Consider the following 18,211-nt stretch of genomic DNA (forward strand, 5'->3'; position numbering starts at 1 on the left):
TCAAGGTTGTGTTAACAATTTGAGCTAATTTCTTGCTTGTAGATATTTACATTAGCAAAAGCTTTATATGACACGTTGAGACAGTGACAGTGCAATAATACTGATGTGCACTATATTCTATGATACTCCTACCTCAGCAGCAGATACACTACTATACCCATACTTGCAAAGTCTATCACAGGGCTGACATGTAGAGACAGACAGGTAACCAGTCTATCACAGGGAGACATGTACAGACAGACAGGTAACCAGTCTATCACAGGACCGACATGTAGAGACAGACAGGTAACCAGTCTATCACAGGGAGACATGTAGAGACAGACAGGTAACCAGTCTATCACAGGGAGACATGTAGAGACAGACAGGTAACCAGTCTATCACAGGGAGACATGTAGAGACAGACAGGTAACCAGTCTATCACAGGGAGACATGTAGAGACAGACAGGTAACCAGTCTATCACAGGGAGACATGTAGAGACAGACAGGTAACCAGTCTATCACAGGGCTGATATGTAGAGACAGACAGGTAACCAGTCTATCACAGGGAGACATGTAGAGACAGACAGGTCTTACCTTGTATGTGACCGGTGTTTTGGTATTCTTGTGAAAATGAAAAAGGAGGAAAAGAAAATAGACATCTTTTGACTTCACTCATGAAGATTTTATTATAAATGTATAAATTCAAAAAAATATAAATCATTTTGTGATAAAAGTGATTTAAAAAAAGCACATTTGGTATAAATGAAGCTTATGTTATGTTTTCATTTACATAAACTAGACTTTCATTCCATTTGTCATTTGTTGGATAAAAACATGTCTGATGATAACTTGTTCGTTTCTTACATGATTGTCTGATAATTCATTGATTGATCGGGGCTGGACCACATAAGTATACATTTCATTGGATTTAAGAGGAATCGGCTCCGTTTAAACATTTCGCGTAGCATTAAAATGAATATCTCCCCCACTTTGATTATATAAAAACTGTTTGTGTTCAGGTAGAATGTATTTTTGGTCTGATGATGAATTTCACTTCTTCTTCTTGAGGTCAGCAATGAGATATGTCTCCCTTTCCTCGAGGATTGCGTAGAAGACGTCTTTGCCGTCAGGTCCGGCAGCAGTCAGGGGACCGGAGTAGAGCTTCCTCATCTTCTCCTGATCAGTGCGGCTAGCCAAGATTTCATCGTAACTCTCTTGTTGGATGATGCCTTTGTCGAGGAGCTCATCAAAAATGGGTTCAATGTTTTTCACTCTTTTGATCAGCTGGAGTCTATGTTTATCCACAAAATGAGCCCCTGAGGAAAGAAGGAGGAATGCCTGATTACAACTTTGTACATTTTCTTCAGAGGAAAAGGTTCATTTTGATGATCAAATAGTGGATTTCTAACTCTGGCATTAAACTTCATCTGAAAGAATAAGGGTTCAGTTTACAGCTACGAAGTTACGTGTTCTCCAAATTCTGTAAAGCTCTTGCATCTAAAGTTTCTACGATACGACATTTTTGGGAGACGCACTTTCATGCCAAGAGTAAGATGAGAAGATAGATACTATATACTAAACCTCTACTATACTACTACCACCACCAAATGCAGTTGGAACCCGAGGGCCTGGGCTGCACCAGATTTCTGCCTAAAAGCCTTTTAAAGCAACACTAAAGAGTATTTAGTGCCTTAAAATAATGTTTCCAAAATAGTTTCAGTGGTTCATCACCTCAAAATCCGTCTTAACACAGACTCTGGCAAAACTTCAATATTAATGCTATTAGACCTCAGTGCTGCATTTGACACTGTCGACCACTCAATACTTTTGGACAGGTTGGAAAACTGGGTGGGGCTCTCAGGCACAGTCTTAAGCTGGTTCAAGTCATATCTACAAGATAAGAACTATTTTGTTTCCATTGGCGACTTTGTATCAGAACCTACCAATGTAACGCGTGGAGTCCCCCAAGGTTCAATCTTGGGGCCGACTTTATTCAACATCTACATGCTCCCACTAGGACAAATCATGCAAAATAATAACATTGACCACCATTGCTATGCCGATGACACCAAAATCTATGTAGCACTATCACCAAATGACTATCGCCCCATAGATCTTCTGTGCCAGTGCATTTAGCAAGTCAAAGACTGGATGTGCCAAAACTTCCTACAACTAAATGAGGACAAAACTGAGATAATTGTTTTTGGTGCTAAAAAAGAAAGGTTTAAAATAATTCAACACCTTCACTCTCTGTCCCAGAAAACCTCAAACAAAGCCAGAAATCTTGGGGTTATTATGGATTCTGATTTACATTTCGACAGTCACGTTAAATCAGTAACAAAATCAGCCTAATATCACCTAAAAAATGTAGCAAGACGTAGAGGGCTCATGTCAGCTCAAGACTTAGAAAAATTTGTACATGCCTTTATTACTAGTAGGCTAGACTACTGTAATGGTCTCCTTGCAGGTCTTCCGAAAAAAACAGTCAGGCAGCTACAGCTTGTTCAGAACGCTGCTGCTAGAGTTCTTACAAAGACCAAAAAATGTGAGCACATTACACCAATTCTTAAATCCTTACATTGGCTCCCTGTATGTCAGAGGATAGATTTAAAAATCCTCCTGCTCACATATAAATCACTACATGGTCTAGGACCGAAGTATATCACTGATATGCTCCCACTACATAAGACTTCTAGACCACTAAGATCTTCTGAGACCAATCTGTTAGTGATTCCCAGAGTAAACAACAATCACAGGAGAGCATCATTTAGTCATGCAACAAATGGCTGGAATAAACTTCCTGAAGATGTTAGACTTGCCCCAACTCTGACCACCTTTAAAACTAGACTGAAAACTTTCATGTTCACCATAGCTTTCTGCTAAATCTTTTAATGTCTGCACTGTTTTTAATTATTGCAATTATTTTTGTTCTTGTTTTTATTCTCCTTTTCTTTCTGTAATGCATTTTTAATTTTGCCTTCATTTTCTTTAAATTCTTCTATTTTTTTCCACTTTATTGTATGACAGGTTATGATGTGAAGCACTTTCAGTCTGCCTTGTGTATGAAATGTGCTATACAAATAAAGTTGCCTTGCCTTGCCTTGCCAAAACCGGGTGAACGGGACTTCAGCACTCGCTCTGCAGCCCTCTATTGGCTGTAACCGCATTATGTAACTTTGCCTCGTCGGGTAGTGTTTTTGTAGTTCTAATGAGACTACAAATTTGACCTGCTTTACGGCAAGCGTTACAAAAGCCGGTAGTTGGAGGCTCTGCGTGGAGATCAGTGGGAGAACACCCGGCAGGTGCGTAGAAGATATTTTTGCAGCTAGGTAGTTTTTAAATTGGTATCATGGCAGAGCCTGCAAAGAAAAGGAGGAGTATAATGTCTGATGAGGCGAAGAAAGGAAAACGGGAGCATGACAAATAAAGAGCTTGTATGAGAGTGAATATCGGACCGGCTCACACTCGAGAGCTGAAGGAGGCTACAAAATGCAAGACGGATGGTGACTTGGCTTTGTTGCTGCTGGACTTGTAAATAATACCGGTAATCATTTTTTTCCCAACAGTGTGCATCTGTGTACAATACATTGTCGATTATTTTATTGGCTCCTGTTAGCTAAGGTGTTAGCTATTGTGCTAATATATATATATATATATATATATATATATATATATATATATGTAACTATCGCTATGGCTCATGTTAGCTAATCTTAGCTAAGGCGTTAGCTATTGTTCTAATATATATATATATATATATATATGTATATGTATATGTATATATATATATATATATATATATGTATGTATGTATGTAACAATAGCTATGGCTCATGTTAGCTAATCTTAGCTAAGGCGTTAGCTATTGTGCTAATATATATATATGTAACTATAGCTATGGCTCATGTTAGCTAATCTTAGCTAAGGCGTTAGCTACTCTACCTTGTCACTGGACATCGTTCAAATCGTTCATCGTTTCCAGAGCTGGTTCTGCATACAAACAAATAACGTGCGTGCGACGGTAGGCTGGGGTAGGCTAAATTATTTACGACGGCAGTAATGGACAATTCCCTTCCAACCTGTAGGGGGACCGAAGAGGAATGGTTCTTTAGTGTTGCTTTAAGGCAGTTTTTTCTCGCCACTGTCGCTGCAACGCTCCTGGGGATGTTGGGACTCTGAACAGGACTAGAATATGCTCATGATTTATTACATTTTCAATGTGTCCTGAGATGACTTCTGTTGTGATATGACACTGAGACATTTAGCTTAGTTTAGCAAAGAGACAGGAGGAACTTAGTAAAGATAGATAATTAAAATGCATTTCCTCGTTAATTTGTCCTCAACTCTTTTTTATGAAGTGCCCTCTTGGATGCCAGATTAAGAAAATATTAAGATAATAATATTTCATAGGAATGTTTGCCCGTCATTTATGTGTATATATTTGCGTGAGCTCCATAATAACCACTATTGCTGCTTTGAACGTGGAAATCCCAGATACATGCTCGGCCGGTTTAAACGTTTTCAAACCGGTCTGGGCCAAAGACCGAACCGGTTATATGGACCTTTACCACTAGGTAAAGGTACTACTTGCCATAGCAGACCCCCCAGAGTGATAGTTTATAGGAGAGTCAAAAATATTCTGCGATCTAACAATCACTTTGCTTTCCGTGAGACGTATTCAAAGAGTGTCGGAATTTGAGCTTGTGGCTTAAAAACAATTATGAAAGGTGAATTTTAGCTCGTTTTGCATATTTACTCTTCAACAAGTGAAGTTGCTGTTCATCATATACGTGTTGCTGCTTATGTTGGCACCCTCGTAGAGCAACTAGCCTTTTTATCTTCATCTATCGGATTTACGTTCTCAGCTGTTAAACGCTCTGGTGGCACGTCGCCATAGTAACGCGTCTTCAAAACGTCGACGTAAACAAACAGTGTCGTGCGCGCGCATAAAAAGGATGCCGAAATAAGACATAATGACGATTTGTAAAAAAAAAATAAATAAATAAAAAAATAAAATCCAAAGCCATGGTTTGTTAGGTCTGTCTGAAAGATTTTAAGAGCAAATAACTAAAATTCAGGAGTATCCAGCACAAGTTATTTGTCTTTTAAGAGACATTTCTCTCTCTTGCACTATTGATTATTTTGTTAAGGGGTTTGTTCAATATGCAATACGACAACTCAATACAACATGTTAAGCTAAATCTGTAATTATTATTACTATTATTATTTATATAAATGGTATAATTAAATTGTAATAATAAATATATATATATATATATGTATATTATTATGAAGACACATAATATACAAACATAATATTACACATAGAAACACCTCGTCCTCAATGCTTAAAAAACACACAAATGTTGGTTCCAATATTTCCAATATTAATATGTATCGTGTTAAAAACAACTCGCGGTCACCGGAAGCAGGTGTGGAGGACGTCAGTCCAGCGATGTCTGCAACTGTCATATAGGAAGCACGGTTACATCCTGATAACACTCTGACTAAAACACCGTTTATGAATATTTAATATGCTGCTGGGTTTTATCAACCCACTCCTAGACCAAACCGACTCTTCGGTCAGACCGTTGAGCCATGTCTTACCTTGTATGTGACCGGTGTTTTGGTATTCTTCTGAAAAAGAAAAAGGAAGAAAAGAAAAGAGACATATTTTGGCTTCACTCATGATACATATTTGAGTGACGGTGAAAGTTAAAAGTGTTTAATAGGCTGTGCAGATGAATTCTGGTGATATTATTTAAATCTGACCTTTTCGAATCGTAATGTTCCATACTGTTTGAAGCTCTTTACTGTGTTTGAGCTTGAGTGCAAAGTCTGCGTCTGGATTTCTTATGAACACTTCGAAGAAACTTGGGATACTGCTTTTATATCTGAGCTTTATGTTTTGAGGAAAAAAAAAAAAATATGGGAAAAGGAAGTTAGACTTTCAGCATCCGGAGTTTGCAACAGCGATTAGTAAGTGTTTTTCGTTTTCTCATCAAAATCAAAGACATGAACAGAAAGGGTAAAAAATGATGAATATAACTGCCAAATATTGGTAAAATGTCATGATTTCAGATATTTAAATGTGTTATTTAAATATTCATAATAACATAACGCTCACATTGTTCATAGATATTTAAATAAAAAGGTTGATTTTAGTTTTGAAGCACTTAAATAATCTTATTTCAGTCAAACATACTTCAGGACAAACTTCTGCACCGTGGAAATCTGCTGTGAGGATGAAACGATCTTGCATTTTCAGGGACTCATCTGGCGGCGGCTTTGGGATGATTTTGTGTCCGTAGGATAATTTCCTCTTGTCCAGTTGCTGTTGGGACAAAAACACGAGTTGCCTGTGCTGCGTTTTCATCACGTGATTTGTGACAGTAAGATATGAAATAACCTGTTGTAGACCAGGATCACGTGGGATCAGATAAACATGGAGTGTGAGGAATGCTGTGTTGATCTTGTATATTAAAACATCACACAGTATCTTCACTGGAAAGCCAACTTTCATCAGGATCGCTCTCGGAGAGAAAACTGGTTCGGACAGTTTGACGTGGTGCGATGTGACCTCGGACGCTTTCTCCACGACATCTCCAGAGTCCTCTATGTGCAGGACTGCAAACTTGTCCCATATTTCAGGGTTGTCGTCTGCACAACATAAGAGCACATAACATAAGGATTGCATCAGCTGTTGTACTCATGCTGTCTGGAATTTAAAGATCCCATATTATACTGTTTTTCATCAATTCCACACAGCTATCAGAGGTCCAACAACACTGTATTTGATATGCATTGCCCCAAACCCATCCGTGGTCCTGAGTTTCAGCTGTCTAAAAGTTGCTCAAATGAGCTCTGTTGAGAACAGGCTGGTTCTGTGCCTGCACCTTTAAATGCTAATGAGCTCCGTCTGTCATCGCCTACTTGGAGAGAGATGGAGACGATGCCGCTAGCGGTAGCATGCTCCAATGTTTACGGTGGATGTATCTCTATGGCTTGCCTATGTGGTTCAGGTGAAGTTGTTGGTCCTGTATGGTTGGGACAGATCCTTTTACGAGGGTCCGTGTCGAGGCAAAGCCAGCTTTGTACTGACCCTCGTTACTGAAGCAGCCCGATGTAAAGTGGTTAGCACACACATACAAACTAAAACGGACCGTATCCGGCACACTGTCATTTAAAATGAAACGCAAGATGCAGATGCGGACCGTCGTGCACGGCGGTCTGTCTGACACGCGCCCCCGAGTTCCGTCCGACCGGAGGCAGCAGCGAAGACGCACCAGAGAGCATGAGACAGGGAGAATTGTCTCCAGCTTCACCCGCACCGGGATTGATTCACGGAGCACCAGCCGGATCACGGGCTACGCTCTCCGTCCGTGCTCGCCGTGCTTTTGGGCTATGCAAATGACTCCTTTCGTTACGTAACAACAGGAGCTGAATCTGAACAGCCTGTAGGTGCACCGTTTTACCAGTGGGTGGGCTGCAAAGACCATGCAGGAAATGCTTGTTTTCCTCATCCTGGGAGGTGACGGGCTCAGGGAGGACTAGTTTATAGGTGTAGAGACCAGAGAAAACCTGTTTTTCATAATATGGGACCTTTAAAAGCACACGTTCTGTCCACTTACCTATGCAGATCCAGTGTGGCAGCTGTACTTCAAATAGCTTCCCGGCGATGACTGTGATGTCCATCAGGGGACCTGCAGGCATGTATTGCATCCACTCCATCCTCTCCATATGTCCTTCCCAAGAGCAGAACTGATACTTTAAGCTGATCTTTTCCTTGCAGACCCAGCGCAAGCCAGAGACGCTGCATTCAAAGGTTCCCGCATCAGACTGTAGACTACAGCAAGCCGTGGAAAAATAATGAATGAAACAAAAAAGATGAGCATATATCCCTAGAATATAGTTCCAGTTTGCTGTGATGCAGGATTTAGGACCTTATTCTTTTTTCACCTGTACGTCGGAGCCTCATCTGCATCTGCACTGTTCACGTCAGGTTCAACTTTAGTCCAGTCGCTGCAGTCCTGCTGCAGAGGACAAAGATGTTTGGAAATAAGTGGAGATGGGGCTTTTTGCAACATCACATAAATGAACAAAGCAAAGTGATGAACTGATGTGAGGATTACCTTAACGCTTCCACCACCCTCAGGCTCCATGCATCCCGGAGGCCCTTGTGAAGACATGTCTGAATTTGTTTCAAATTGTTATTTTGATATATAAGGTCATGTGATTAATGTGGTATTTAACTTGAAATATTTCAAGTGAATAATTAGCAACAAACAAACAACATTTATTGGCGCTCCATGCAAGAGTTCACTGGTACTTGAGGGAAAAGTCCAGGATCATCAAAGATCTCTGGACAAAATGTAATTGTGATGCATCCAATAATGGTCCAGTGTGTCCGTCACACCGAAAGACAAACACCGACGTTACCATGGAGCCCCTTGCATGGCTGAAACACTGACTGATCTGATCTAATCGAAAGCATGTGCTTCAACGGACGTTATTCAAACCACAAATTCAAATGGCTGTTTGACCGTCCACATGCAATTTGATTTAAGAAAAAAAAAGGCATTAAAGTGAAATAAACAAAAACAAACTTGCCTTTGGATCCTGACCTAACGTCCAACAACCTCTGCACCAGATCACTCCTGTTCATCTGCGTTAAAACCTCCCTGAGGGGTATTCCACCAAACTCGCTAATTAAAGCGGCGCTTACCTGGTTAAGCCTGGTTAGAACTAACGCCAACTTCCACTTGCGGCTAAACCCGTTCCATTAACGCATTTCAGCCGCGCCTTGTTGAGGCTTATTCAAGCGAGGCTAACGTTGTCGTGTGTTATGCACGTTCACGGGATATGAAGCCAGACCAGAACCAGGAATGTCGAATCATCGAGAAAATGGCAGAAAAGACCAGAGCAAAAATTATTGATGGAACTGTATGAGGAGTACAAACCCATCATAACCAAAAAAGGGAATACTGTAGTGATGAATAAAAATCACGAGGCTGCTTGGGCAAGAATTGCCGAGCGATTTAATACGGAAGTACCGTTAAGAGTAACATGTTCTAATATAACACTGACTACGATTTCTCTAACGTGAGGATAGTGTAGAGGTAATGCACCGGCTTTACATGCGGCCGGCCAGGGTTCAATTCCCGACTATAGTCGTTTCTTTTTCTTTCTTTGGCCGGAACTCTCTCTCTCTCTCTCTCTTTCTCTCTTTTTTTTTTAGATAGGCCTAGTAAATGCATCTACATTGACCAACTCATTTATCTCAACAATTTAATGAATACATTCAATAAACTTATTAATGAACTCACCTGAAAGGAATTTATGTGCCTGAAAATTGCATGCAGCAATGCCTTTGTCATTGGGATCTATAACATGCTATTAATAATAACATCTTTATATCTATCATGTTTTTGCAAGTTATATTTGGGTTCTGGGGAAATTGTATGACATATTTATCATAGTTAAAGTAAAATGTTGGTCTAATTCTCTGATCTAAAGACAATTATACAGGGAAAAAAAAAAAAAAAAACACACACATGAGATATCCTCGCCGGGATGTGAACATACGATGCCCACATTTAAGGGCAGGTACGTCACCACTCACCCAACTGGGGACTTTAGATAATCAAATGGCCAGTAGGTGTTAAACAAAATAAACGATTTATTCATATTTTTTTAATTGCAAGCATGTAGGCTATTCTTAGACGCTTGATGAAAATATAGTCTGTTTGTACTTCATATATGTAATTCTGGTAATTTTTGGTCTTTCACGTGACGAAATCACGAGGACTAGGCTTGGCGGAACCTTCTGCTGGTACAGTTGTTTCCGACAGACGGACTTCTCTGAAACCCCCGCTAAAGTAAGCCTGGGGTGCAGTCGAATAGTCAAAAAATAAGGTCCTAACTCCTATTCCTATCTCCTATTCCTTGACCTCTGGGGAAAACGTCACGGGGTTAAGGAAAGGCGATAGGAGAACTCAAAAGGACTTAGGAAAAGTCGACCGCGTTGCTCAGAGAATCCGACCGGACTTTCACTAAGCTACGTCATTAAAACGCGGCCGCTGATGATTGACAGCTGATGATCGGCACCGGCGATTGACGTGCGTCTGCGCTGGAGAAACTACAATACTGGACTACAAAAAACGCATCGTCCACTTCTCCACATGTTGGTTTTATCAACAGCTGGTTCACTGACCGGCTTCAGGTCCAGCAGCTCCTCCTTTCTGTTTGACCGTTGTTTTATTTACTTTTCATTTGTGGTTTTAGTTTCGTTTAGTTTCGACTGCACGTGCATTCGACTGCACGTGCAGTCGAATAGTCTTTTTTGCTTAGGAAGGTTCCTAACTGAAGAAGTGACCCGGAAGTAAACAAGTGGCCGCCATGATAAGAGCTGTTCGAATTCTCTAAATGCATAGGAAAGGAGCTCCAATGCTTCCTTTCAGAGCTCCTTTAGCATAGGATGCAACGGACCTTCCTATGCCATAGGAAAGGAGATTACGCCGACCCACAATTCTTTGCGAGAGCAACATTTAAAGTGCCGCACACCTCGGCCGTTCATGAAAACAAACGATAGGTGCATTTACATATTTAACAATGACTTTCATGCACACAGAGTAATTGGAATAGTGATGATAAATGTGTGGACAGTGATAATAATTTAATGTTTTTTTTTTATTTATTTCAATCATGTTACAAATGTTTGACAAAAACGAAACTAAAACCACAAATGAAAAGTAAATAAAACAACGGTCAAACAGAAAGGAGGAGCTGCTGGACCTGAAGCCGGTCAGTGAACCAGCTGTTGATAAAACCAACATGTGGAGAAGTGGAAGATGCGCTTTTTGTAGTCCATTATTGTAGTTTCTCCAGCGCAGACGCACGTCAATCGCCGGTGCCGATCATCAGCTGTCAATCATCAGCGGCCGCGATATAATGACGTAGTTTAGTGAAAGTCCGGTCGGATTCTCTGAACACCGCGGTCGACTATTCCTAAGTCCTTTTGAGTTCTCCTATCGCCTTTCCTTAACCCCGTGACGTTTTCCCCAGAGGTCAAGGAATAGGAGATAGGAATAGGAGTTAGGACCTTATTTTTTGACTATTCGACTGCACCCCTGATGTTTAGCCTGCCCTGGGGCAGGCTAGTTTGGTCGGATAAATTTCCATGGTTACTTAGCGGAGAGTCCCTCAAGTCACGTTGATGGAACGCAACTCTCGCTAAAGGTAGCGAGGCTTATCGAAATTAGCTCAGCTTTGCGCTTAGCGAGTTTGATGGAATACCCCTCTGGTCACCTCCAAAGCCTGTTGGCCGTTGAATGGAGTGTTTCTTCTTCTTCATCTCTGTAGCTGTGTGTACCATTACCGCCCTCTGGCGGCCGTCCAGCATAGCAACACTGATACCGCCCGGTCTGCACATCACAGCCAAGTAAACGGAGAAGAAGGCTCGAAGGGGAAGACACACTTCAAACACTTTTTCACTTTTCCAGAGAGCAACAGAGTGCTGTCAACTTAGCGATCAATGATTTGCCGCAATCATAAAAAGTGGACGGACTCTGACAGCTGAAGTTACGAGCTGTTTAAAAAGGTTTGTAAAACGACATTTACGCTTCTTCTTTTTGTTCTTTTCTTACTTTCACTTTCGTAGTTTGAACTTCCTGTCGGATTTTAACGTTAAAACGGTGTGAGAACGCTTTCCTGATGACATCACCGTTGTTACTAATGATGCATTAACTAAACTGAGATGTTTTCACCAAACCGTTTGACAGTTTGACAGTTCGGTAAAGTTGGAGATATATTCAGAGAGTCGAACTTCCGGGATCAATAAATCTGAAGTTAAACGTTTTTCAAACACAAATGATGGCTCTGACCGTAATATCATAGACTACGAGCTACAAGCACCAAAACCCCGATTTATTATACAAAAATAAACCGTCCTCCGAGCTGAACGAAGAACATTGATCTCTATGCGCAGCCGGGCGAGTGCGCAGGGACCGTCTGCAAATTGCAAGACAAGAGCAAGACTGCAAACAAAAATCAATAACTCCACTGTTATACAGTACAGAGACTCCAAAATCACTACACACATCAAGGGGCTCCTTATGGTCATACTACAACAGCTATTTTGAAAATATGTGCCTTTTTATCATTTTGGTGGTTTTTAATGGTATTAATCATTAATATCTTCCTATTAATCAATAACTCCACTGTTACACAAGACAAGATATTCATGATTAATAGCAATGAAAAAATGACCATAACGAGACCCTTGATGTGTGTAGTGATTTTGGAGTCTCTGTACTTGTTGCCACAGAGCCACGGTCCAGCCAATAATCTTTATCTAATCTAATAATCTTAAATACGGTGTCAGGCTGAATAACTACAACATTGTAGTTTTAAAAACAACCACCCACTGCTTTGTACCTTTACGGAGCATCACAAGCTCGTTATGTGCCATGCACTCCTGGAAGTTTTAATTTTGGCTGTGCCTCTATAATCAGACACATTCCTATATTGGTATTTTTTTAATGGTTTAATTTTGTTTCGGCGTTGACATATAACTGAGCCTTAATGTGTTTACCTCTTCAAATTATTGCTTTTCTTGGTGTTCTGATTGTTATAGTAAGACAGCATTCTGTGAATGATCTAAGTGTTCATGAGACAACAGAGGTCTGCATGAAGCCTGTGAACAAGAAGTGTTAATATTCCCTCATTTTATTTTACAGCTACTTGATCCTCAGTGGCAGCGACTGGTAGAAAAACAATGGCCGAAGGTAGGAGCGCCGGTATTCTCTCACACAGCTGTTACTCAAAAAAGCAAGAACATGCAACATGTTGTACAAATGTAGTGACAAATACATATATTTGATATATAATATGATGATATTATGATATAAGATATATAATGGAGTGTGTGGAAGAAAAACTCTCCAGGTCCAATTCTGTGGCTGGTTCAAATGAGGTTTAAGCATTGACAGTGGAGAAAAGAAATTCACAGTGTATCCATGAAGATCCAATCTCCTGAATGGCCTGGCCGAGGTGGATTTATACAGAACATTCGGGAGAACAAATGGGAAGGTGTCATGAGTGGATTTGCATTGAATCAACCCATGTCTCTCTGCAGAGGAAGAGACATCTGTGGATGTCTATAAGGTGTGACTGTTCTCGGGACAGCTAGACAATGTCACTACAGGGGTCACCCTTCGGGCCTTGATCAATGTATGTGAGACAAATGTTACGGAGACAGTTGAGGAAGAGGGAAAGATCAAAGAGTCTTTTCATCAAGACTAACAAGTCAACCACAATCAAATAGGGGCAGCAGGACATTTGATGTTCCGAGAGAAAGGAACATTATATGAGATACAAATAAGAATTGTAAGTTAACACATTTTCTTCTACAAGTGTAAGAGATGGGTTAAGCTAAAAACAACGCCAACTGAAAATAGACACGCAGTGTTTACATGTAGGCCTACACACTAGTGCATGATTGTGTCTGAAAGTAGTTCATAGCAGGCCACATAACGCAGTATTCACTCATGAAATTTCACGACAGTCTACCGTTTTTAGGATTTCTTTAGCCTTTTTGAAGAATTAAAGCTATATATTTGATTTACAGCCGCAAATTTAGGATAACATCAGTCTTATCCTTGAAGGTCTTGTTCACTTAAAACAAAAAAATCTGTTTTGAAGCCAGGAAGATGTATTCGAGTACATTAAGTGCAGCAAGAGCATTTGAGAAGTCTGGACCTATGTAAGTCTATTTGTGTGTGTGTGTGTGTGTGTGTGTGTGTGTGTGTTTGTGTGTGTGTGTGTGTGTGTGTGTGTGTGTGTGTGTGTGTGGGATCGTGGCGAGCGATCGCCGAGCAGTTTTTTTTAATTATCCCGGTAATTTGTCTGTGTGAGAAACACTAGATGTGGCGTGTGCTGCTTTGTCCTCTGACGATGTAAACAGACTGGTCTGTCTCAGTAACGGCCTGAATGTAAAGGAGGACTAAGCTGATTTGTTGTTCTATGGAGTGAAAAGGATTTATCATTGTGACTTCACAGCAGAATATTTCCTTGTTCATTTTTCCATATTTGCATGTTCTGTTGTGGACCTTTTTAAAATGTTCTGTTATAAGAAATATGCCTTTAACAAGCTGACAGTTAATTTTGATGGCCTTGATGGTTTCTTTGGAAATCTGTAGTTCACATCATGAGAGAATCTGTGCTTAAAGTAAAAAAAAAGCTGCTATTTAACAATAGTATTTGAATTCAAATACTTCCCTAGTGTTGATTCTACATAAATTCCATCATTTTACATTTAAATATCCATTATAACATACTTTATTCTTAAGAAGAAAGAAAGCGATTAATTGCGATTAATTACGGCAAATTGTGCGATTAATTAGTTAATTTTTTTTAATCGATTGACAGCACTAATTCGAGAACATTAAATGCAGCAAGAGCATTTGAGAAGTCTGGACCTAAGTCTATTTGTGTGTGTGTGTGTGTGTGTGTGTGTTGAAAACAGGAGTAGACATAATCAATTTTAATTTTCCATGAATTTGTTTCAGCTACGGGACCCTCGACAGGAGTTCCTGGTGTTGATACCGAGGGGGAAGATGAACATGGAGGTAATATGACGTCTTAACACCAAATGCCTTTCAGGCTGTCTGTGATCAGTCGCTGATCAGATTGTCTGGAAACCCAGAATCTGAATAGTATTTGTACTTCGTTACTTCCCACCTCTGATTAAGGACCTCATGATTTATGAATTTTAAACTGAGTTACAGACGTCTCTGTCCGAATGTAAACCTAGAGGACAAATTAAGTGCAGCAAGGGCATTTTAGAGTGTGTGTGTGTGTGTGAGTGTGTGTGTGTGTGTGTGTGTGTGTGTGTGTGTGTGTGTGTGTTAAAAAAAGTAGTAGGCATAAACACTAGACTGATCCATCATTGTGCAATTTTAATTTTCCAAAAATGTGTTTTTAGTTTATGGACCCTCGACTGGAGTTCATGCTGGTGGTTTCAAGCAGCTAGGTGGACTGACGGATGGTAATATGACGTCTTTGCACCAAATGCCTTTCAGTTTGTCTGTGATCAGTCGCCGATCAGATTGTCTGGAAACCCAGAATCTTAAAGGGACTTAGGGCAGGATCAAGAAATAAGACTCAACAGTGACACGACGGCCGTTAGGGTAACTGCAGCCATCTGCCAAGCCGGCGCGGTAGCGCGCACAAACTCTTCAGTGCAGCTGATGCTGTGACACGGTTATTTATTTACTCGCTGTTCACGTGACTGTTTACGACAAGCCCTCCGCACATGCCTCCGCGGAACTACGTTGGTAGCATACATCTGCGAACAGCATCATGTCAAGCGACGAAGTAAGTAAACAAGTGTTTATTTTAGTGTAACTTTAGGATGACGAATTGCCGCTGATAAAACCTTCGTTTTCTTCTTGGTATTACTTTTTAGTGGACTTTGTGTGGTGGTGGGTCGTTTTCCGGCCGAAGCAGAGTCCATTACTACACATACAGTACTTGAGTCCACCGCGCTTGTCTTCTTCTGGTCTCCAAGCCGTCGAGTACGCGTTCAGCGTGACGTCCGCCGGACTGCGCGGGAAATTCGGACCATGAATTGCAGTACATCATGCAGCACACAGCCTGTTCAAGGCAATGGGGAGATATGTTTGTGGTCTCATTCTTTTTGGTTTTGAACGCTTCATCACCCATTAGCATTAAAAGACTTAAAGTGAATGTTTATTTTTTTCACAAACAATTTAACCGTTCGCCTGGCTCAGTCCAAAGCTTAAAAACCTTCCAACCTAAGTAAGACGCTAAATCTTGTTGAATTGTAACAATAAAAACAAACTTTGGAGGGACGAGTTGTTCTCCTGTGCCTCCAGTCTTTATGCTAAGCTAAGCTAAATGTCTCCTGGCTTTGTGTTTCGTACTGGGAAGTTGACTTAATCAAATATTAAAAACCTGAGTTACAGACGTTTCTGTCTGAATATAAATCTACAGGACAAATGAAGTGCAGCGAAAGCATTTGAGAGCTCTGTATGTAAGTCTTCTGTGTGTGTGTGTGTGTGTGTGTGTGTGTGTGTGTGTGTGTGTGTGTGTGTGTGTGTGTGTGTGTGTGTGTGTGTGTGTGTGTGTTGAAAATACTAGCAGACATAAACACTACGATCATTTGAAATTGTACAATTTTAATTTTCCTGAATTTGTTTCAGCTCGACCCAAGATTCCTTGCGTTGATGCCAAAGGTTCAGTGATGGGAGGTAATATGACGTCTTCACACCAAATGCCTTTCAGGCTGTCTGTGATCAGTCGCTGATCAGATTGTCTGGAAACCCAGAATCTGAATAGTATTTGTACTTCGTTACTTCCCACCTCTGATTAAGGACCTCATGATTCATGAATTTTAAACTGAATTACAGACGTCTCTGTCCGAATGTAAATCTAGAGGACAAATTGAGTGCAGCAAGGGCATTTGAGAGTGTGTGTGTGTGTGTATATGTGTGTGTGTGTGTGTGTGTGTGTGTGTGTGTGTGTGTGTGTTTAAAAAAAGTAGTAGGCATAAACACTAGACTGATCCATCATTGTGCAATTTTAATTTTCCAAAAATGTGTTTTTAGTTTATGGACCCTCGACTGGAGTTCATGCTGGTGGTTTCAAGCAGCTAGGTGGACTGACGGATGGTAATATGACGTCTTTGCACCAAATGCCTTTCAGTTTGTCTGTGATCAGTCGCCGATCAGATTGTCTGGAAACCCAGAATCTTAAAGGGACTTAGGGCAGGATCAAGAAATAAGACTCAACAGTGACACGACGGCCGTTAGGGTAACTGCAGCCATCTGCCAAGCCGGCGCGGTAGCGCGCACAAACTCTTCAGTGCAGCTGATGCTGTGACACGGTTATTTATTTACTCGCTGTTCACGTGACTGTTTACGACAAGCCCTCCGCACATGCCTCCGCGGAACTACGTTGGTAGCATACATCTGCGAACAGCATCATGTCAAGCGACGAAGTAAGTAAACAAGTGTTTATTTTAGTGTAACTTTAGGATGACGAATTGCCGCTGATAAAACCTTCGTTTTCTTCTTGGTATTACTTTTTAGTGGACTTTGTGTGGTGGTGGGTCGTTTTCCGGCCGAAGCAGAGTCCATTACTACACATACAGTACTTGAGTCCACCGCGCTTGTCTTCTTCTGGTCTCCAAGCCGTCGAGTACGCGTTCAGCGTGACGTCCGCCGGACTGCGCGGGAAATTCGGACCATGAATTGCAGTACATCATGCAGCACACAGCCTGTTCAAGGCAATGGGGAGATATGTTTGTGGTCTCATTCTTTTTGGTTTTGAACGCTTCATCACCCATTAGCATTAAAAGACTTAAAGTGAATGTTTATTTTTTTCACAAACAATTTAACCGTTCGCCTGGCTCAGTCCAAAGCTTAAAAACCTTCCAACCTAAGTAAGACGCTAAATCTTGTTGAATTGTAACAATAAAAACAAACTTTGGAGGGACGAGTTGTTCTCCTGTGCCTCCAGTCTTTATGCTAAGCTAAGCTAAATGTCTCCTGGCTTTGTGTTTCGTACTGGGAAGTTGACTTAATCAAATATTAAAAACCTGAGTTACAGACGTTTCTGTCTGAATATAAATCTACAGGACAAATGAAGTGCAGCGAAAGCATTTGAGAGCTCTGTATGTAAGTCTTCTGTGTGTGTGTGTGTGTGTGTGTGTGTGTGTGTGTGTGTGTGTGTGTGTGTGTGTGTGTGTGTGTGTGTGTGTGTGTGTGTGTGTGTGTGTGTGTGTGTGTGTGTGTGTTGAAAATACTAGCAGACATAAACACTACGATCATTTGAAATTGTACAATTTTAATTTTCCTGAATTTGTTTCAGCTCGACCCAAGATTCCTTGCGTTGATGCCAAAGGTTCAGTGATGGGAGGTAATATGACGTCTTCACACCAAATGCCTTTCAGGCTGTCTGTGATCAGTCGCTGATCAGATTGTCTGGAAACCCAGAATCTGAATAGTATTTGTACTTCGTTACTTCCCACCTCTGATTAAGGACCTCATGATTCATGAATTTTAAACTGAATTACAGACGTCTCTGTCCGAATGTAAATCTAGAGGACAAATTGAGTGCAGCAAGGGCATTTGAGAGTGTGTGTGTGTGTGTATATGTGTGTGTGTGTGTGTGTGTGTGTGTGTGTGTGTGTGTTTAAAAAAAGTAGTAG

General features: G+C 40.8%; 2 protein-coding genes across 2 annotated transcripts in view; one reads left to right on the forward strand and one right to left on the reverse strand.

Moving 5' to 3' along the window:
* LOC311025017 (NACHT, LRR and PYD domains-containing protein 1b allele 2-like) overlaps positions 1 to 8,238 on the reverse strand; it is a 32,815-nt gene extending 24,577 nt beyond the window's left edge. The window contains exon 1 of the mRNA XM_084027683.1: positions 8,112 to 8,238. Within this exon, the coding sequence (XP_083883809.1) occupies positions 8,112 to 8,168 (57 nt within the window). The 5' untranslated portion in view covers positions 8,169 to 8,238. The remainder of the gene's footprint in view (positions 1 to 8,111) is intronic.
* LOC311025030 (uncharacterized protein) overlaps positions 1 to 18,211 on the forward strand; it is a 375,179-nt gene that overhangs the window by 355,641 nt on the left and 1,327 nt on the right. Inside the window, exons 6-9 of the mRNA XM_084027699.1 lie at positions 14,963 to 15,025; positions 16,203 to 16,250; positions 16,608 to 16,670; positions 17,872 to 17,919. Of these exons, the coding sequence (XP_083883825.1) occupies positions 14,963 to 15,025; positions 16,203 to 16,250; positions 16,608 to 16,670; positions 17,872 to 17,919 (222 nt within the window). The remainder of the gene's footprint in view (positions 1 to 14,962; positions 15,026 to 16,202; positions 16,251 to 16,607; positions 16,671 to 17,871; positions 17,920 to 18,211) is intronic.

The sequence above is a fragment of the Eutrigla gurnardus genome, assembly GCF_963514095.1.
Source record: "Eutrigla gurnardus genome assembly, chromosome: 14".
Taxonomy (NCBI): Eukaryota; Metazoa; Chordata; class Actinopteri; order Perciformes; family Triglidae; genus Eutrigla; species Eutrigla gurnardus.